The following is a 22595-nucleotide window of genomic DNA, read 5'->3' on the forward strand; positions in this document are numbered from 1 at the left end:
AATAATAACAATCCCAATCGATCCCTAGAGCCCAATGTGATAAACAAATTGTAAGAACAAGGAACTTGTCGGAGACTGAAATAGCCAAAACCACTCAGTCTTGCTTGCATTAAACTGGTCTCTTCCTCTACATCAAGATACAAACAATCTTGAGGTATTGGCTAGTATATTTCACTTCACGATAACAGAAAATCTAGCTGTTTTTCCCACTTAAAAGGTCACAAGGCCAGAATGTAATTAAGACGAAGGTTGCAGGTAAGAAGATAAAGTATTCTGGATGAATATTTGACATGCAGGGTTCAAATATGTGAGTTTGTATTTCTGCCTTCAATGTGCTAAATATCAATATTTATTACACCTAAATATTTGTGTTGACCAAGGGAAGGCAGAGACATCACTAAAGAATCAACCAACAAACTTCAGGTAATCAACTCTAACAATATTTTAAAATTCGCCCTATCACACCAGCCTCTTTTAGAGATATGGAATATGCATTTTTTATCCATAACGTAGTACATTTGTGGAAACTATAAAAGCACTGTCTCTGGAGGAAACTTTTGTGATTCTTCTTTGGAATCCAAAGACAGGTAAAAAGAAACTGGGACCATCCAAGAAAACGACAGTGTCTGACTGGGATTGGAAAAAATGAAAAGGATCTGAGGAAAAGGACTCAGGTTGATGGTGCTATTATGGGAAAAGCCAGGTTATCTTTGCTACCTTGAGGGAGATAAGAATACGAACTAAGAGTATGAACAAACAAATACATGATTTTCAGAGTTTTATCAAGAAGTTTATTAGTTTATTAGATTTTTATCCTTTCTTTGTTACATTATAAATTGTCTAAGGTAGTAATATATATATATCTTTTTTTGTGCTGCATATTTATTTATTTATTTATTTTTTAAAAATTGAATTTTATTAGGAAATATAAGTTCAAGTACATAATACAAAAACAAACACAAATACATACACATTTAAAAATTAGAGAGATACCTTGCTATCTCTCCCTTTCATTTTTTATTTCATTTTTTTCTTTTATATCAAATTTTATTTATATGCACACACACATATATATATACAATACATAAATCAATACAACTACATTTAAAAACAAAACAAAAACAAAAATAACATTGAACAAAGAAAAAACAAACATATCCTATAGAAAAAACGGTTCCAACTATAGTAACATTCTATTATAGCTCTATTAAATTTTTTTGCATATGCCAATTTTGAAAAAGAATACACATCTTAAATTATACAAAGCATTCTACAGCTTAATATTAACAATAGATTCTAATACCAGACAATAGTTTTATAAAAAAAATGTTTTTCTGATCTTATTTTAACCACGTTTTTTTCCTTTTTTCTCTAACCACAAATAGAACCTCTCCCAACACTTCTAAAAGTCCGATTCTTCCTTATTTTTGATTTCTAACATTAATTTATACATTTCTGCACAGAGTATGACTTTTTCTATGATCTCTTCCTCCTGAGGAATTTCTTCATTCTTCCAATATTGAGCATAAATCAACCTGGCCGCAGTAGTTATGTGGATAGTCAAATATATTTGGTGTTTTTCTAATTTTTGCTGGAATATTCCTAGCAAAAAGCTTTCTGGATTTTTTTCTGTTTTAATGCCTAAAATTTCTTCCAGCCAATTTGTAATTGTATTCCAGAAACCTTTTACTTTGTCACACTTCCACCAGAGATGGTAATAAGAGCCAATTTTGCTTTTACATTTCTGACTGGGATTAGAAAAAATGAAAAGAATCCGAGGTTGATGGTGCTGCTGTGGGAACAGCCAGGCTGTCTTTGCTACCTTGAGGGAGATAAGAATATGAACTAAGAATATGAACAAACAAATACATGATTTTCAGAGTTTTATCAAGAAGTTTATTAGTTTATTAGATATTTATCCTTTCTTTGTTACATTATAAATTGTCTAAGGTAGTAATATGTATATCTTTTTTTTGTGCTGCATATTAATTAATTAATTAATTAATAATTTTTGAACTTTATTAGAAAATATAAGTTCAAGTACATAACACAAAAACAAACACAAATACATACACATTTAAAAATAAAAGAGGTACCTTGCTATCTTTTCCTTTCCTTATTGTGTTTTATATATAACACTATGCAATATACAGTTTGCGGTTTTCCATATCGGTATTTTTCATGCTATACTAATTTAATTCTATGTCTCTTAGAAATAAACATATATACTTATACAGGTAATATATATATATCGATATTACATCTTCCTCCTCCTGTTTTTCACCTCAAACCCCTCTGAGGTGAGTTTAGCTAAGAGAGAGTTGACACCCTACTTAACAGTCTTATGATGGATAATTACATATTAATATAAAGAGGATTAGATGTATACGTGGAGGAGTTTGTAATTTATGGTTATAAAATATATTTTGGAGGTTTTTTGAATGTGAAACATTTTAGGCAGTATAAATGGAAAGGAATTGAGTAGCTACTCTTTTTTTCTAACAGACCGTTCATTTCTAGAAAGGAAAAAGCTGAAGCAGATTTAGCAAAAATAGGGAGCAAGAACAATGCTGTCGAAATGTTTGCAAAATATTGTTTTTAATGGTAATTGCACAATACTGTCTTTAGGAAGACAACGTGAATGCCTACAGTGTCATTAGTAGTCAAGGTCAACTCATGGCTTTACTTTTTTAAATAGAATACATAAGAATCTGATTATGATAATAATTATTAGAGCATTCACCCTGACGTCTTTCTGATTAATAATTATAGTCACTCTTTTTGTCTGCTTTACCCTTTGTAGTCTAGGCATCTAGGAGCAGGAGAAAGGCAAGAGCTGGATTTGTGACCTGGAGACATTTGATTTAATATGAAAAGAACTACTGTACAACTTCCTGGGGTCACAATGAATTCACTCAAAGAAGCTGAAAATATTAAAATGTTCTTTCATCATCAACATTCATTTATAATCTCAAAGGTAAAACATGTAATACTGTCAAAAAGTATATTAAGTAGAAAAATGCACAAAGCATTTTTTTCCATTTCCTTCTCCCCCCATCCCCAAGTTTTTAATTTTATTTAACAATATATCCATATCAATGCATAAACAGTGTGGCATCTGGGTATCATACATTTTAGTACAAATTAAAGTAGTGCTATTAATCATACTTGTTACATTCCTCAAGCTTATGTAGTCTTAGTGTTAATGCAGACCTTTGTATTCAATTATAGACTTTCATTATTCAATATTTCAATATGCTATTCCAAAGCCAATCACAATATTGTTTAAACATGCATAATAATATCATCATTCAATTTTTATTATTACTTTTGTCTTATTGTATAAAATGTGTATATAATATTCCCCTTATTTCTATTCCTATTCTAACTTTTAATCATGCCACCATTATATTTAAAACAAACTCTTTCTGTCCATCATCTCTTGTCTGTTTTAAAGCTTTAATAATAATAATAATAATAATAATAATAATAATAAATTATTAATAATTAATTATTATTATAATTAATATAATAATAATAATATATTATTATTAATTTTAATATTAATATAATAATATATTATTAATATTAATATTAATATAACAGTTATTATTATTAATTATTAATTAATATTAATTAATTATAATAATAATTATTATTATTATAAAAAGCTTTCCTCCCATATTCCTCTCTTGGATCCGTATCTGTATCTACATCCTGACTATTCAATTTTAAATATTTCTGCCATCTCTGCCCTTTTCCATTGTCTAGTTTACCCCTGCCCCTTCTCCCTTTCCAAAAATGTCTTCCTGCTTCTCAAGTTCCCTTTTTAAACATCTTAAAATGTTTTCCCCTTTTTATCATTTTGTTTTGTTTACTGGCTAATCTGTTCTGCTTTTTCATCTGCTCTTTCAATTGGTTCCTCTTTTTCCTGGGCATCTTGGTCACTCATTGTACTTTGAATAATATTTTCTAATTTTTAATCCATACCATGCATTAAGTTCTTAATCTCCTTCTGGTTTCTTATTAGAATGTCCTTGATATTTTGAACAATTGACACCATTTCTTACCAAATTCCACTCATTTCCTCCTGATATAGCATTTTGTCTTATTTTAATAAGTCCCAGTCTTGTCCAGTAATTCGAAAACTATATATTCAAGCCTCAAGTCACTGTCCAAAAATAATTTAATGTTCACACTTTTGTATTCTATAGTTAATTGATTTGTTCCTTTAGTTAATCCCAAAAGCTTTCCAGAACCTCCTTAATTTCCCCTTATGTGCTGAATCTTGTATCATAGCATTCAGAGGTTTCTTTAATGAGCAAAAATATTCCTTATTCTCATATTTAAATCTCCAGTAATCATGCTGTAGGTGCATTAAACATATCCTTCTCAGAATTTTTCAGGATTTAAAATGTACTATACAGTACTTTCTTTTCATTAGCAAATGACACTGTCAGTTTAGATTTTAGTGTAAACCAGTTTAATAAGTCAAAATATAGAAATAAATTTAGCTTTTTAGATAAATAGTTCCAGTATTTTTAAAATGCCTATCTAGTACAATGCTTGCTCAGTTTAAAAGTCCAATTTTTTGCATTGTCAAGAGCTTTTTTTTTGGCTTTTCTTCCCTTTATTATTTTCTTTCAATTCTAAAGTTTTTCTCAAAGTGCTTAGTTGCTGCTTTAGTCTCTTTTTACTGGATTATTTCCATTTATTTATTTATTTATTTGTTTGTTTATTTGTTTATTTATTTATTTATTTATTTGTTTGTTTATTTATTTATTAGATTTGTATGCCACCCCCCTCCGCAGACTTGGGGTGGCACCTTTGGGGTTAGTTTTAAATAAGAAAGACTCTTCTCATCCTGTTCCAGACACTGTTCACTAACTCGGCTATAGCACCAATCTTAGGTGTTCCTCGGCTGCTCCATCTTTAGGCTGCCTCTTTTCATCATGGCTGAAAAGCCCCTTGGGTTCAGCTGGAGAGTTGCAATTCTCCATGGTCTCACAGGGTGAGCCGCTTTGTTTCACCATCCCTACAGGGTTGCTTTGGTTCCGTTCAGAGCCCATCGATGGTGAGAAATCATTCTTTTTGTGGTATTACTTGCATCCTGATAACTCCCTGTAGATGTTTTGGACAAAGTATTTAGAAATAGTTTGCTTTTGCTTTCTTTCTTGACCAGAGAGAGAATGGCAGCTTTCCTTGTCTTCTTCATGGAAGTGAAAATCACTGAATGCAGAAAACTTTGCTATAATGAAAACATACATATAAGTTGTATAAATGCCACAATATGTTTTGTTGCACTCTCTGAGTGAGCTCCAAAAGTTGAATTGCAGATGTACAGTATTACAAAAAATCCATCCTATTTGTTTTGATTTCTTATTGATTTATTTCATCAGCAGACTATTTTTCCATAATCCCCAACAATGGAAATCTTTCTTTGGCTGTTTCTACTGTTTTCCCCATGAATAAGTTAAACAAATCCAAGCATTCAAGGGAGAAGTAATCTTACCATGTGCCATGAGTGTTACTGCACTTAGTCATTCAAGACTATGTAGATGTGGTTGCACAAAGGAGTAGATCCGTGTACAGCCCATTTGTTCTCTTGCTTGTGAGCAACAGGTGCATCAGATAGGAATAGTTGCCATATGCAATCATGCTTGGTCCTAGAACAATAGTTATTTATTTATCTCATTTTTTTAAACAAATAACTCAATATAGAAAAGATATCCAACATATCTCCCCACAACAGCCCTATGACGTGAGTTGTGTTGAAAGGAAGTACAGCTCTGTGTAAGATCTAGAAAATCACAAATCTGTAGTCTCACATTTAAAGTGATGCAATAATGGTCCTTTTCATACATTTGCTCCTGTCTTTCCAGATCATATTTACTGCAAGTGAGCTGGGCGTCTTTGATTTGCTGAGAGAGTCAGGGGAACTGCTGTCCTCTGCAACTGTGGCTGAGCGCTTGAAGACCAGTCTCACCGGGATGCAGATGCTGCTGGATGCTTGTGTGGGATTGAAGGTCTTGAAAGTGGAATTGAAGGAGGGCAAAGGTGATCCTGTTAGCAGGAGGAAGCAGTTACAGCTGTTTCAAGGATTGTCAGCAATTCTTTTTGGCGTTCCAGATAAAATGTTTTGGGTTTTATATCTGAAATAAACTGAAATGCAATCATTTATATTGGATCTTATGCTTTGTTCCTCTCAGAGCTATATGGAATTCAGCAAAGTAGTTTTGAAGTAATTGTTTTAAACTTTTATATCTGCTTTCATTTTCAGGTCTTTATGGAAACACAGAGTTTGCTGATCTGTTTCTGGCTAAATCAAGCTCAAGGTCTCAGTATTATTCCATGAAGTTCTACTCAGGAACTGTATATCCAGTAATGCAATATTTGACTGAAGCTGTGAGGTAAGAAGAGAGTATCGGTAAAATAAAACTTTTTTCAAAGATATATTAGGGATCAGGACTTGTAGGTTTCCATTCCAGCAAGTAACAGTGGCAGTTTTGTTTGCTGTATCATTTGCATGCTTATTCACTTACTTAATTTAGAATCATCATTGCTCAATAGATTTTCTCTATTGCCTATTTGCTCAGTTGTCGCTCCTGAGATTGAAGAATTAATTATCTCTGCACCTCTAGGTCTGTTTAATTTAAATTATGGAGTTTTAGCAGATCCAATTGTAGTGAACATCACACACACCCATGTCCTTTTGGATTATTCACTTAATCAAAATTTAATTGTTGCTCAATATCTTTGGAAAAAATGCCACAGGCATATTTTCCTGCAGAGCACATAGAAAGAAAAGTGAGACTTTCAATAAATCCAAGGGGGCAAAAGACTTGAATTATTATAACACATGGGAAAAATGGCATCAGTGGATTGAGCTAAGGAAAAGGGATAATTAACAATGCATGGAAAACTGTAAATATGTAAATATAAATGTGTATGTAAATATGATGAATGAAATAAAATTAAATGTAATGCTTTAATATCTTAACAAAAGTAGAATGCTGTGACAATGTAGAATGCTCAAAGATTTATTTTAACTGTTATTTTAAAGAAAACAATTGTAAATCAATAAACTTTATTTAAAAAAGAAGGAAAAGTCAAACAATTGGCAACGTCAAATCTCAATCAACAAATGTTCTGTCTTATATATTGGTAACAAAAATCAGAACACTAAATATAAACTGGGTGGATATGACCTTATAGACAACCCTCACTATGTCAAAGACCTAGGAGTATTCATGTCAAACGATCTAAGCCTCAGAACTCACTGTAACAGTATTGCCAAAATGGCATTAAAAGTTGTTAACTTAAGTTTGTAAAGCTTCTTCTCCAGTAACATTGTACTAATAATCAGGGCATACAAAAACTTTGCCAGACCAATTCTCGAATACAGCTCATCTGCTTGGAATCCACACTTAATGGACATTAATACAATTAAATGAGTCCAGAGATATTTCACTAGAAGAATTCTCCACTCCTCTGCTTGCAATGGAGTACCTTATGCCACCAGACTTAAAATTTTGGAACTGGATAACCTAGAACTAAGCTGCCTATGGTCTGATCTAAACTTAGTACACAAAATTGTCTGCTACAATGTCCTGCCTGTCAATGACTACTTCAGCTTCAACCGCAATAATACAAGGGTAAATAATAGACATAAACTCATAAATTGATTGCAGAAAATATGACTTCAGCAAGAGTGGATATTGCAACCCTGTTGTAACATCCTCAAACCCCCAAAACTCTAATTTTAAACTACCGTGGACCTCAGCCAATTCCTAACAGGTCTGCTTTCTCATACATGCTTGACAAACTAACTGAAATAAACTTCACTAAAACAACATTGTCTTAGTATTTTAATTTAAAAAGACATTTTTATGATTGAAACAAAACTCAGCTAATCAAATATCAGAATTGAGAGAGTCTAAAAATCAAAATGAAAAAAATATTCTGCAAAAAGATTGATTAAAGGAATTTGTTTGGTCTTCATTCTATTTAATAATTAAAAAAACACTTAGTGAATGAGCCAGTTTCTGTCAGTTTCACTCACTTCATAGGCTTCCATTATTGCTTGGGCCGGTGATATTTTTGGAGTAATCTTTGTAAATAATATTATTATACTATTTGAATAGAAGCACTATTTTGATGCTGGTGAAGTAGAAGAATACAATAGCTAATGATAGTTTCATTGTTTTCAATTAAAAACAAAAAAAAATCTGCTTCAGGGATGGAAAACCTCAGCTTCTATCATTGTATGGTGTTCTTTCAAAGGAATTTTATGGACCATTGTACAGGTAAAGTAGCATTTTTATGACTTTGGTTTGTAAAGATTGGGTAGTAAATAGTTGTTTTGCTTTTAATTTTCTTATGAAATCTCACTTTGCAATTCTGCAAATATATTTTCTTGGAAGGCTTTTTAAAAAACTAAACAATGCTAGATTATCCACACTACCACCAACACCGATTTTGAGCAATCTGCCTTAAACAAAACCAAAGTCCAGTTATATTCTAATGATCCTCCCATTATTCTATCCACCTTACAATCACATATTTGGAACCTAGGTTGCAAACCAATCCATCAGCCAATTTATCAGCACTAAGTATGCACGGAGAAGAAAGTATAGAGCAGTGATGGCAAACCTTTTTTTTCCTCGCACATATCCAAATGCCCATACCCATAATTCAATGCCTGGGAAGGATGAAAACAGCTTTCTCCGCCCGCCTCCCGGAGGCCCTCTGGAGGCCAGAAACAACCTGTTTCCCAACTTCTGGTGGGCACAGTAAGCTCATGTTTTGCCCTCCCCAGGCTCCAAAGGCTTCCCTGGAGCTGGGGGAGGGTGAAAAACGCCCTCCCCCATCCCCCCCGAGGCACTCTGGAAGCCATAAATGCTTTCCCAGAACCTCTGTGTGAGCAAAAAATCAGCTGGCTGGCACACACATGCATATTGGAGCTGAACTAGGGCAATGGCTCGAGTGCCAGCAGATATGGCTCTTCGTGCCACCTGTGGCACCAGTGCCATAGGTTCGCCATCACTGGTATAGAGAGATGTGCTAAATATTATTTTCATAAACTTGATGTGTGTATGTGTTTCTTGTTATCTTCTACTTCCCAGCTTATCTATTCATTATTTCATGGTCTTTGCATAAGTTTGATTACCCTGAAAATAAATAGAATGAAAAGTAGCTGTGTTCGGATCTTATTGAAGCATGAATAATATACAAACTTTCTCATGCCCCTTTTGTGTTATAATATTTTTTTTCTTCCAGCCTTCAATCTTTCTTTTCTGACATTATGTTTTTATTGCACTGATGAAGAATTAATTTTAAAAACGGAGAATTGGAATCTAGAAATAGAACTAGGTCATCTATATCACAATTGCTAGAATGTGCAGTATGGTCCACTATAGAAACAAAGATGCTTTCATTCATTACCCAAAATCTCCAAAATCATTGTAATGTATTTTCTGTTACATAAATGCTAGGCCACAAGAGTGTTGAACTACTTTTGAGATCTTCCCAGGACAACTGATCCTGATGCAAATGTTGGCATATTCAATAATTTTGGCCAGGAATTGCTCAGGATACAAATTGGATGGAAATGAAAATAATTCCTGTAGGTTATATGGCCATCAAAGTTCAAGACAAATATTAAATCATCTGCTCTTTAAAACTAAATAATTAACACAGAGGCTTTCATTATGCATGGCTATATAATGAAGAATACAATTTTAGATTTATGATTAGGCATTAATCATATGGTATTTCATGCAGTTGTTAATCATCTGCCAATACAAATTTCACTTCCAGTTCAAAGGAAGGTGTTGAAAGCTTTTTCAGGTTCATGTCTGAGGGTTGGAGTCTGTATGGAAAAGAAGTGGTCTCTGCCTTTGATCTTTCTGAATTTCAGCTCATTTATGATCTTGGGGGTAAGTACCTGAAGGTCTTCATCATGCCCCTTACCATCCATTTGATATTATGTGATATCTTGGACAAACTGGATTGAAAGTCTTTCAGGCTCTGTAAGACTTATAATTCCCTGATTATAACAGTAGAAATTGTAGAACTCTACCTTGTGATCTTCTTTGTTTTAGAGTTTTGAGCCTGATTTCTAATTACCCAATTTTAAAATGGGTTAGCTTATTAGAATTAGTCAATGATAAGTATCTACATACTGAGACTGTTTGGAAAGGGATGGGCGCATTTTTGTAGATGAAAACACTCTATTCCTTCCTTTTCCTGGGATAACAGTGTCATGATGAATTAAATGAAAAGAGAGCAGAGCTCATGTGGTGGTTAAGACATTCAGGCTTGGAATCCAGTAATCCAGCTGGGTGACTTTGGGCCCGTCATTTTGTTCTCAGGCCAATAAAGGTGGCAATGGCAAACCTCTACTGAAGCCTTGACAAAACAAAAACTACCAAACAACCAAAACCCCATCCCCGCCCTGCAAAGGTTTATCCAGGCTAGAGTGAGATAACTCATCACTGCCAAATGCCTGCAGGACTACTTGCCTAGGCAGCTTGTCAACTGGCACAACTTGTCCTGATCCTATGCTTTCCTCTCTGGTTTCCTGGATTTGCTTGGCTTGAGGATAGTGAACACATACAGAGACATAGAGACACAATCTACATAGACTTTTGTAAAGCATTTCATTCAGTAGCTCACAACAAACTACTTCTGAAGCTAAAATTCTATGGCATCTCTGAACCACTACATGATTGGACAAGAGTGTTCCTGTTTAACAGACAACAAGTGTTCGAAATAGGAAGTGACATATCTAATCCTGCTCCTGTCAACAGTGGTGTCCCTCAAGGCAGTGTATTAGGACCAACACTCTTTATACTCTACATAAACAATCTTTGTGATCACATTATAAGCAACTGTGTTCTCTTTGCTAATAATGTTATACTATTTAATACCACTGCTACCCTTTAAAAGGACCTTGATCATGTAGCAGAATGATCAAACAACTGGCAAATTCAAATCTCAACCAAGAAATGCTCTGTCTTACTTATTGGCAAAAAGAATCAGAATACAAAATACAAGCTTAGAGGAAACACACTTGTACATGACCCTCACTCTGTCAAAGACCCTGGAGTCACTGTTCCTTCTAATGTGAGCTGGGGTGCAGGCAAATATCAAACACGGCGCAGTGTTTTCCAAGCCTGCGCAGTGGAGCTGGTGCTGTTTCTCCCCGCCCGACAGCTGATTTGCCCCTCCCAAGCTGTCGGCAGGGGAGAAACCCCTGGCTTCTCCGGCTCTGTCTGTGGCTGCCGTTGTGCATGCCTACCTGCTCTGTGACCTTCCGAAGGCATAAGATTTGGATGGGGGCTGATGGAGGCCAGTCCCCTCGCACCGATCAACGCTGCCTCGTGGGCGTTCTCAAGTGTCTGGATACACAGAGTGCCGACAGAATGCCCTTCCACTTCCCCTCAGTTCCCGCCGCGCGCCCCGTATAACCTGCCCAGCAGAGGGCATTTCTCGCAGGGTCCCTGCCGGGACCAGCCCCAGTTTGGATGGGGGCAGCTAGTTGCCATGGGCATCCGAAATGAGGGCATTGCCAGCAGGAACCCTGCAAGAAATGCCTGCCGCTGGGCAAGTGATATGGGGTGCACAGCAGCAGCTGAGAAAAAGCAGGTGTGCATCAGTGCTCTGTGTATCTAGATGCTTGAGAAAGCCCGCAGGGCGGTCTTGATCGGGGCAAGGGCTCCATCAGCCCCCACCCCAATCCTGCAGCCTGAGAGAAAGAAAAAGGGAGATGAAAGCGAGAGAAAAACAGAAATGAAGGTGAGAGATATGAGAGCAAAAAGGGATGAGAAACAAATGAGAGAGAGAAGGGGGGAGGGAGAAGTACACAGAAATGAGAGAGACCTGGAGGGAAAGAAAAAGAGAGGGAAAAGAGAGAAAGAGAAATGGAGAGGAAGGAAGGAGGGAAGGAGGAAGAATGAAATGAATGGAGGGACAGAGGAAGGAAAGACTTTTTGGGGGGAGGGTAAATTTTTTTCTCTCAACATACATTCAAACAACACCATGTACCATCTAATTTTCCATGAATAAAATGCAGTATTTTGTTAGTAATATCAATATTAGTAATATCAATATCAATTTGTTAGTAATATCAATCATCAAAAAAGTTGCAAAAGTTATTTTTCTAATTTTGGCATCCAGTTACATACATTTTCTTTTAATTAAATTCCCTCCTTAATGTTCCTTAAAAAAATACAACACCAATTATATTTCTAACTTATTAACCATTATGCCAAAGTGCTTCCTTCTTTCTTTATACATTTTTCTGTAAACCAAGAAAACCTTATATAGCCAATTAAATGTTAACAAAAGAAAATTAAAAACAAAACATAAACATATACGAATTTCAGACTTCCCCCTCTAAATAGTACATTTACCTAATCCCAAATTTAAACATTATTTCAGCCCATCTAACATTTAGCCAATTAGTACTTACATTTCTTATTTAATTCTTAAATTTCAGTCAATTTGAGAAAAGAAAAAAAAGGGAAAAAAATCTAAATATTCTCTATTTTCAATCAATTAAAAATCATTAATACCATTAATCTCCCCAACAATTCTAAATTCAATTCCATTTATGCATTAATCCAAATCAGTATTACCTACTACATATCTTATTATAATCAATCCTTCTAACTTTATCAAAACAGATCAGCAATTACTAAATTCATATATCTAAATAGAAAAAAAGAGAGCAAACAAGCAAGCTTAATCAACCCTTCTCAAACTCCAATTTCTTTAATCTAAGCAGAACTTTGAACCGAACACTTTTCTTTTTATTTTTTTGTATCCCCTTTTAATCCCCTTTTCCATTTTATTCTTTCTATTCTTCCTTCTAGGAAGGAAGGACTTTCTTAGAAAAATAAAGTGGTTATTGGATCAAACTTTGGACACTTGACAACGTAGTTATGGCAATGTCCCAGGATTATGTGAACATCTTTTGGGATCTTCTGACAAGCAACTGCAGGGATTCACTTAATGACTGTGGCAAGAAAGGGGGTAAAGTGAGGCAGAACTCACTTAATAACTGTCTTACTCAGGAGATAGAAATGTTGGCCTCCATTGGGGTCAGAACAGAAGTCGAGGATTATGTGTCTGACCAGTGCACTCTTTTAGAAGTAGATCAGCAGATCAGGAGTCCATTTTGAAGCTCCACAGAAAACATCTAGGGGGGAAGGAAGGTTATCCTCAATTTACAATGTTTCATTTACTGACCATTCAAAGTCGTAAAGGCCCTGAAAAAAGTTACTTAGGCACCCTTTTCACATTTAGGACCTTGGCAGCAGCCCAATGATCGCAGGATCAAAACTTTGCTGCCGTTTCATATTTATGACCGTTGCTGTGTGTCCTGAGGTCTCGTGACTCCCTTTTGTTTCTAACTGAACCACGCCCAGGCATGAAAATGTGCCGCTCTGACATTATACTTTTCTGCACACATCGAAAAAAAATTAGAGGGAACATTGCTTGGAGTACTCATATCCAACAACCTAAGTGCTATAGCCCCCTGTAACAACATTGCCAAAAAAGCACTAAGGGTTGTTAATCTAATCTTACGTAGCTTCTTCTCTAGCAACATTCCACTGCTAAACATTTGTTAGACCAATTCTAGAATACAGATCACTAGTCTGGAACCCACATTGCATATCAGACACTAATACAATTGAGAGAGTCCAGAAATATTTCACAAGAAGAGTCCTTCACTCCTCTGCTCACAACAGAATACCTTATTCCACTAGACTTGATATACTACAGTTAGACAATTTACAGCTACATCGCCTCCGATCTGATCTAACTATGGACAGGAGTGTAGTCATCCAATCAGGTAATGGTCTGGAGATGCTATAGTATTTTAGTTTCAGAAGAAGTTGTTCATGAACTACTGAATCAAATGCTTTACAAAAGTCTATATAGATTGCATATATTGTTTTACCCTGATTAAGTTGAGTGGTCCATATGTTTTTGCAGTGTAGGAGTTGCAGATTACAAGATATTTTTTTTTAAAGCCAAATTGTTTGTTGGTAAGTAGGCTATTGGTTTCAAGGTGGTGTGTAATGGATTGGTTTATGATTGAATCCATGACTTTGCAAGTGACACAACCCAAAGTGATTAGTCTGTAATTATCGATGTTACTTGGATCTCCTTTTTTTGAAGATGGGGATGACTGTTGCTGGTGATCATAGTTTAGGTAAGGAACTAGTTCGGAAAGATTCATTAAAGTTATGCTTAGAGGTTCTGCCAAAGTTGAGGAGAGCTTTTTAAAGAAGTAAGCACATAGTCCATCAGGTCCAATAGAAAGAGATGGTTTAAAGTTGTGTAGTGTCTGTCTAACATTTTCTTTTGTAAAATTGATTTGTGTTAGATTGTTGAAGTTGGTTGTTGTATGACTGGGGAATGTGAGGGATGAGCCATTGCTGTTAACAAAGACTGAACTGAAGAACCTGTTAAAGAGTTTATCTTTAACTGTTTCATCATTATAGTCTTTATCATTTGGTCCTTTAAGGGGTGAGAAGGGTCTAGTGTCTTTGAGTGTGTTGTTTATAAAATTATAGAAGGCACGGGTTGACTTTGTTTGTAGAAGGTTTTCTTCTTGATAGATGTGATAATTGATGCATTCAGTATTTATATGTGACACACATTTTTCTAGTGGCTTTTAAAGTTTGCAATGTAGCTGGTTTTATTTTTACACCAAATAAATATTTTTTTGGATTGAAGCTTCCTTATTTCTATGGGTAATTTATTTTTCTTGGTTTTGGTGAATATTAGTGGCACATATAATTTAATGACTCTTTGGATTTCAAGTAAAAATACATTGTAGTAGTCTTCAGTAGTGATACAACTGGAGAATATTGTGTGCCAATGAAGAGATGAGAGGTTTGTTCATTTATTTATTTATTTATTTATTTATTTATTTATTTATTTATTTATTTATTTATTTATTTATTTATTTATTTATTTATTTATTCGACTTCTATGCTACCCAATCCCGAAGGACTCAGGGCAGCTTACAACAACAATATAAATACAATATAATAGATACAAAATAATAGAAAGAGACCAAACATTATCTAAGATTAAAACATTATATATCATTGGCTTCAATGATATCATAGTTGCCCTTTTTAAAGTTGTACTTGGTTGTCCCATCAATATGGTGGATTGTGTAGGACATATGTTGAGACAAAAGTCAATTGTGCTATGGTCATTATTAGAAAAGGGTTCTTTTATTTGTAGTCTGTAAATTGAGTATAAACTGTTGTAGAAGATGAGATCAAGACAATTGTTGAGTCCAGTATTGTCTGTAACCAGTTGATCTAGTCCTTGACTAGTAATAGCATTGTAAAGGGTTGAGTGAATGGGTTCAGTTGTATATTTGTTTAGGGTTCAGTTTATATGTGGTAGGTTTAAGTCACACATGAGGTGTCGTAGTCAGGGGCTTTATAACATAGAGGGAAGCGAAGTCTGGTATCTAAGAACAGTTCACAGATGATAGTTTCTGGAAGATAAAGTTCTTGTTTAACTTGCACTTTTTTAGGTTGAGTTATTTCTTATAGAAGATTGAAACTCTACCTCCTCTACAGGTGACGTAGTCAGATCTGGTTTGCCCCCAGAAATGAGGAAAGCCCCCAATCTTCTGGCTTATTGTAATGGTGTCAATACCTGGCTGTACAGGCATGTGTATTATGGATTAATTATGTTATATTAATTAATAATATAATTATTAATTATGCATTAGGGCCCATACATCCATAGGAGAGAATTTGTGGGATCCTCCACTTTCCATCTGTATTAACTTTTTGTCTTCTCCTCTTGGATCTCTGCATCTCTTGGAATATTATAATGTTGCTTTACATGTTCAATACTAAATTATTCATTTTTACTGTTTCATTATGTTAAGTGGCGTGATAACCTAGAGATGAAGAGGCTTACATCCCATGCAGAAAGTTGAGTGTTCAATCGTAGGCAGCAATATGTTTCTCTTATCAGGTCACAAAGAGAAAATATCTGCTACAAACTCCATGTAGGCATCAGAAAGGGCAAAAACTCTCAACTCCATTCAGTTGCCCTGATTCCATCCTGATTAAAAAGGATTACAGGTTGTAAAATGTTTTATTAATTGATTAAATTGTACACTGCCCTGAGCCCCTTGGTGACGGAGATGCACATTCAATATTTATTTATTTATTTATTTATTTATTTATCATACAAATATAGTATTGTAGTATGTTTAACATAATATAAGTATAAAGTAGAAATAGAAAAGATAAAAAGACATTAGGACAGGGACTGTAGGCACGAAGGTCCACTTATGCAAGCCCCTTACAGACTTCTTAGAAAAGGGAAGAGGTCTACTGTAGATAATGTAAAGTTGAAAATTTTGGGATTGAGGGAGGAAACAATAGAGTCTGGTAGTGGATTCCAGGCATTGACCACTCTATTGCTGAAATAGTATTTTCTGCAGTCTAGTTTGGAACGATTTACATTTAGTTTGTATCTATTGCATGCTCTTGTGTTGTTGTTGTTAAAGGTGAAGTAGTCGCTAGCAGGGAGTACATTGTGATGTATGATTTTATGAACAATAGTTAAATCAGTTCGGAGGCGGTGTAGCTGTAAATTTTCTAAACGTAGTAATTGAAGTCTGGAGGAGTACGGTAATTTGTTGAGTGAGGAGGGGTGGAGGACTATTCTTGTGAAGTATTTCTGGACTCCTTCAATTGTATCAATGTCTGTTATGTAGTGTGGATTCCATACAGGTGAGCTGTATTCAAGAATTGGTCTGACAAATGTTTTATATGTTCTGGTTAGTAGAGAAGAAGCTGTGTAGAATTAAGTTTGTGACTCTTAGTGCTTTTTTGGCAATGCTGTAGCATTGGGCTCTGGCACTTAGGTCATTGGAAATGAGTGAGGGTCCTCTGCGAGTTCATTTTGTCCAAGTGTGTATTTAGTATTCGGATTCTTTTTACCAATGTGTAGGACAGAGCATTTGTTGGATGAGATTTGGAGATGCCAGTTGTTAGACCATTCAGCTACATGGTCAAAGTCCTTTGGAAGGGTAGAAGTATTATCGCAGGTATTAAATAGTTTAACATCATCAACAAAGAGAACACAATTACTTGCAATATTGTCACAGAGATAATTTATGTAGAGTATAAAGAGAATGAGTCCTAGGACACTGCCTTGGGGAACGCCATTGTAAACTGGAGCAGGATTAGATATGGCATTACCTATTTTGGGCACATGTTGTCTGTTTGACAGGAATGCTGATGTCCAATCTTGCAGTGGTCGATAATAAGTTTTATATATAAACAAACAAACAAACAAACAAACACAATGAATACACTTCTTTAAATGTCAATATTGTAAATCTGTCTAGCGCAGCTATATGAAAAATAAAATAATGAGTTATTCTAAAAATCATAAATGTTCTAGTAAATTGTTAAAATGTTGATATGCAGGATATCTTTCTTATATAGTTCCTTTTTTGCATTGTTTTTCTCCCCAAGGAAATAGTGGTGGTTTAGCTAAAGAATTGATTTCAGTGTACCCAAATTGTTCCGTGAAAGTTTTCGATCTTCCTGGAGTTTTGGAAATATCAAAAAAATATAATCCATTTTTAGATGAATCTCAGATTTCATTCCATGAAGGTAATATGTACTTTGAATTAACATCTCAGCCATTTCAAGCCAGTAGTTGAAAAAAAGCCAGTATTATTTAGAGCATGTTTTATGAACAGGAGAGTAAATTGTTTCTCTAAATTGTTAGTAGAATTAACAACTTCCCATCATATTAAGAGATTTTTTTTCTCATTACAGGGGATTTTTTTAAAGATCTAATTCCCGAAGCAGATCTTTACATCTTATCAAGAATCTTGTTTAACTGGAGTGATGAAAAGTGCATCCAGCTGCTAACAAAAGTATTTAGAGCCTGTAAACCAGGTAGGGATTGCTAGAAAGAGAAAACTTGCTATTTGTGAATTGGAAGACAAGCCAACCAGAGCAATCCATAGCGTTTGTATGTATTTGCAACAACCTTTGACAAGAGAGATAGTGCTTAGATTGTCTTAAAATGGGCTCAGAAGTTTGGTTATAGGTCTTTGCAGTCATTAAGTGATACAGGTAGTTCTTGACTTACAACTATTTGGTTACTGATGGTTTGAAATTGCAACGGCATTGAAAAAATATAATTTATGATTGTTTTCCACATTTATGGCTGTTGCAACATCCCCATGGGCACATAATCAAAATCCATATGTTTGACAACGGGTTCCTATTTCTGATGATTGTGGTGTTCTGGGGTCATGTGGATTTGTATGCCGCCCCTCTCCATAGACTCGGGGTGGCTAACAACAATGATAATAACAGCATGTAACAATCCAATACTAAAACAACTAAAAACCCTTATTATAAAACCAAACATATACACAAACATACCATGCATAAATTGTAATGGCCTAGGGGGAAGGAATATCTCAACTCCCTCATGCCTGGCGGTATAAGTGAGTCTTGAGTAGTTTACGAAAGACAGGGAGGGTGGGGGCAGTTGGTTCCAGAGGGCCGGGTCTGCCACAGGGAAGGCTCTTCCCCTGGGGCCCGCTAAACAACACTGTTTAGTCGATGGGACCCGGAGAAGGCCAACTCTGTGGGACCTTATCGGTCGCTGGGATTCGTGCAGTAGCAGGCGGTTCCAGAGGTAATCTGGTCCAATGCCATGTAGGGCTTTAAAGGTCATGACCAACACTTTGAATTGTGACCGGAAACTGATTGGCAGCCAATGCAAGCCCCAGAGTGTTGAAGAAATGTGGGTGAATCTTGGAAGCCCCACGATGGCTCTCATGGCTGTGTTCTGCACGATCCGAAGTTTCCGAACACTTTTCAAAGGTAGCCTCATGTAGAGAGCGTTACAGTAATCAAACCTCGAGGTGATGAGGGCATGAGTGACTGTGAGCAATGACTCCCTGTCCAAATAGGGCCGCAACTGGTGCACCAGGCGAACCTAGGCAAACGCCCTCCTCGCCACAGCCCAAAGATGATGTTCCAATGTCAGCTGTGGATCTAGGAGGACGCCCAAGTTGTGAACCCTCTCTGAGGGGGTCAGTAGTTCCCCCCCAGGTAATGGATGGACAGATGGAATTTCAACCTTCTAACAAGAGAATGGGGAAGTGGGTCACTTTATAACTGTGTTACTAACTTAACAACTGCAATTAAATGTTGGGTTTCTACTGGTTTGGCTCGGTTTGGGCGAACCGTTAACTGCGGCAATGGGAGGCTTTGCCCACCTGCCCAGACATTATAATGGACATTTTGCACATGTGCAGAAGTGTGCATGTTCACTCCTATTCCTGAACCAGTAGCAAACGTGACACCCACCATGGCTGCAGTGATTAATTTAACAACTGTGGCAAAAAGAATCATAAAATGGAGCAAAATGTATTTTATTACTGTTGTGAGCCGCCCCGAGTCTTCGGAGAGGGGCAGCATACAAATCTAATAAATGATAATAATAATAATAATAATAATAATAATAATAATAATAATAATAATATATTATATTATATTTATTAGATTTGTATGCCGCCCTTCTCTGAAAATTATCTTGCTTAACATCAGGAATTTTGGGCCCAGTTAGGTTGTAAATGAAGGACTACCTGTAAAGCCACATTGCTCAATGATCAAAGTCCTGGGTCTTTCAGTTGAGAGACTTTTAAGCAATTGTGTGACTGTTTTAAGTAGGGAGTCTAAAAAACTGTATACCAAAAGAGGGCTGGGACACCCTCTCCATGCAAGGAAGGGAACTTTTGTGCTAGGCAGCAGAAAGGAAGCTTGGATCTCAAAGGTCTGTGATGGAATGTAGCGGGGCAGATTCCCAGGAAGGAGGGGGCATATTTATTTATTTATTTATTTATTTATTCATTCATTCATTCATTCATTCAATTTTTATGCTGCCCTTCTCCTTAGACTCAGGGCAGCTTACAACATGTTAGCAATAGCACTTTTTAACAGAGCCAGCATATTGCCCCCACAATCCGGGTCGGCATATTCCAGAGGAATAAGAGACAGTTAAGTTCAGACAGTTTGCATAAAAGTAAGAAGATGAAGCCAATTCTTCCCTAATAGTTCCCAGACTTTCATGAAAGTACTAGTCTGCTTCAGTTTGGCAAGATGTCTATTTGGAAGAATCACTATATGTCTTTCTTGGAGACCATCAGAGCTTTCTTGCCCTGATCCACAGCAGATCTCCCCCTGTCCTCCATGTGCAGAAGGGAACTGTTGTACTGAGCCAGAAAAAGGAAGCTCTGACCCTTGTAACACAATTTCCTTTTTTCTGCCCCCAAATGAGTTCCACTCTACTCCATATACTAGCTTTTCTATCTATCTATCTATCTATCTATCTATCTATCTATCTATCTATCTATCTATCTATCTATCTATCTATCTATCTATCTATCTTGTCCAATACATAATACACATTGAAGAGAATAGATATGTAATAATATAAATAAAGAAAAGAATAGAAGAAAAGTTATAAAAGTATAGGTGAACATATTTGAAAGGAAGAAAAGATAAATGAGATAAGGAGAGACAATTGTTCAGGGGACGGAAGGCACACTAGTGCACTTATGCACGCCCCTTACTGACCTCTAAGGAACCTGGAGAGATCAATCGCGGATAGTCTAAAGGAAAAATGTTGGGGGTTAGGGGTTGACACTACTGAGTCAGGTAATGAGTTCCATGCTTCAACAACTCGGTTGCTGAAGTCATATTTTTTACAGTCAAGTTTGGAATGGTTAATATTAAGTTTGAATCTGTTGCGTGCTCTTGTGTTGTTGCGATTGAAGCTGAAGTAGTCATTGACAGGTAGAACATTGCAGCATAATGTTCCTTCAGAACATTATTCTTGGGTTGATATACTTGTCAACAGCTGCACAAAAAGTAAATATAGTAGACCAGGACATGATGGGGCAACTAGAAGGACTGGAACTTCTAAGTCTGGTGGGCTTGGGAGAATAAGGGAAGAAATAGACAAGCCTCCTGGACTACATTAGCTTTTTGTGTGCTCCCTAACCAACACTGAAGCATTAGTTTGCTATGGAATCCAGTTCCTCTCATACATACCCATGTTATGAAACCCGTTTCTTTCTTACCCTTCCAAGACAGAGAAATGCCACTTATCATAATGTCCACTTATGGAAAAGTTATTTAGAACTTTCCTGATGCTTCAATTATAAAACATAGGCAGAATGTAGAAAGTAATCCTGTGGTAAATAGGCTAAAGTGGCATATGTTATGTTAGATGTTACTCTATGATGAATCCAAAGCAAGATACCATGGTCTTTTGAGACTGAAAGATGACAATGCAAAACGTCTATGATGAAGGATCCAGGGTTGGCACAATATTTTATGTATCCTTTAAGACTCCCAGGACACTAAAATGTAGCATAGACTTTGTCTAAGGAAACAAAGACTTTTAGAAGAGTTGGAAAGTGTTGGGAGAAAGGTCACAACCATAAAAGTGAAAATGAGATTCAAGGGCATTACATTTTTTGTAGGCAACACATTACTGATTTAATAAACTATTTTTAAAACAGGTGGTGGAGTCTTAGCAATGGAACCAATTATTGATGACAAAATATCTGGGTCACTTCCTGGTCATTTGTACTCCATCATAATGTTGGTTTTATGTGAAGGAAAATCACGGAAAGAAACTGAACTTCGAATGCTCTTCCAAACTGCTGGCTTTAAAGATATTCAGTTTAAAAAAGGAAATGTTTATGATCTCATTTTAGCCAGAAAATAACATTCAACATGTTTCATTCTAACTGAATGTTAAATAATTGAAATAATAAAAATGCTTTTTCTGCTGTATTGATTGTAATCTGTGAGTGTATAGATGTGTATATTTAACGTATTAACCTTATTGTCTAACTATTGACATTTATTTATTTATTGGATTTGTATGCCGCCCCTCACTGGAGACTCGGGGCGGCTAACAGCAACAATAAAGCAGTGTACAATAGTAGTCTGAAGTTAGAACCAATTAAAAACCCATTAATATAAAAAACCAAACATACATACATACATACCATGCATAGAATTGTAAAGGCCTAGGGGGAAGAGGATCTCAATTCCCCCATGCCTGGTGGCAGAGGTGGGTTTTAAGCAGCTTACGAAAGGCAAGGAGGGTGGGGGCAATTCTAATCTTTGGGAGGAGTTGGTTCCAGAGGACTGGGGCCGCCACAGAGAAGGCTCTTCCCCTGGGTCCCGCCAAGCAACATTCTTTAGTTGACGGGACCCGGAGAAGATCCACTCTGTGGGACCTAACTGGTCGCTGGGATTCGTGCAGCAGAAGACATTACTTTGATTTGGAAAAAATGTAATTTAGGCTCTTGAGATTTTGCCATTGTTAGGGAACAATTTGTTATGCAAGAGGTAGATTAGATCAGAAAACTGACTTCATAAGAATACAATAACTACTATAGGAGACTATAAAAGCATTCTCTCTGAGTTGAAATATTGCCAATTCTTTTAAGGGATAGGAAAAAAGGAATAGTGACAATTCCC

The 22595-nt window shown here is 35.9% G+C and overlaps 1 protein-coding gene across 1 annotated transcript; it reads left to right on the top strand.

Annotated features, from left to right (window-relative positions):
• Positions 1-2869: 2869 nt before the first annotated feature.
• Positions 2870-21831, top strand: LOC139167357 (acetylserotonin O-methyltransferase-like). The gene is made up of 8 exons (XM_070751826.1): positions 2870-2977; positions 5883-6057; positions 6281-6410; positions 8238-8306; positions 9820-9938; positions 17541-17681; positions 17850-17972; positions 21623-21831. Exons 1-8 carry the CDS (start codon positions 2870-2872, stop codon positions 21829-21831), a joined length of 1074 nt encoding a protein of 357 aa, XP_070607927.1.
• Positions 21832-22595: the final 764 nt, after the last annotated feature.

Source organism: Erythrolamprus reginae, chromosome 4 (genome assembly GCF_031021105.1).
Source record: "Erythrolamprus reginae isolate rEryReg1 chromosome 4, rEryReg1.hap1, whole genome shotgun sequence".
In the NCBI taxonomy this organism is placed as follows: domain Eukaryota; kingdom Metazoa; phylum Chordata; class Lepidosauria; order Squamata; family Dipsadidae; genus Erythrolamprus; species Erythrolamprus reginae.

Coding starts and splice junctions, on each gene's coding strand:
- LOC139167357 (XM_070751826.1), top strand. CDS start 2,870: ATGAAAAGAACTACTGTACAACTTCCTGGGGTCACAATGAATTCACTC. Junction 6,411..8,237: donor TATTTGACTGAAGCTGTGAG/GTAAGAAGAGAG, acceptor AATCTGCTTCAG/GGATGGAAAACCTCAGCTTC. Junction 17,682..17,849: donor TCAGATTTCATTCCATGAAG/GTAATATGTACT, acceptor TTCTCATTACAG/GGGATTTTTTTAAAGATCTA.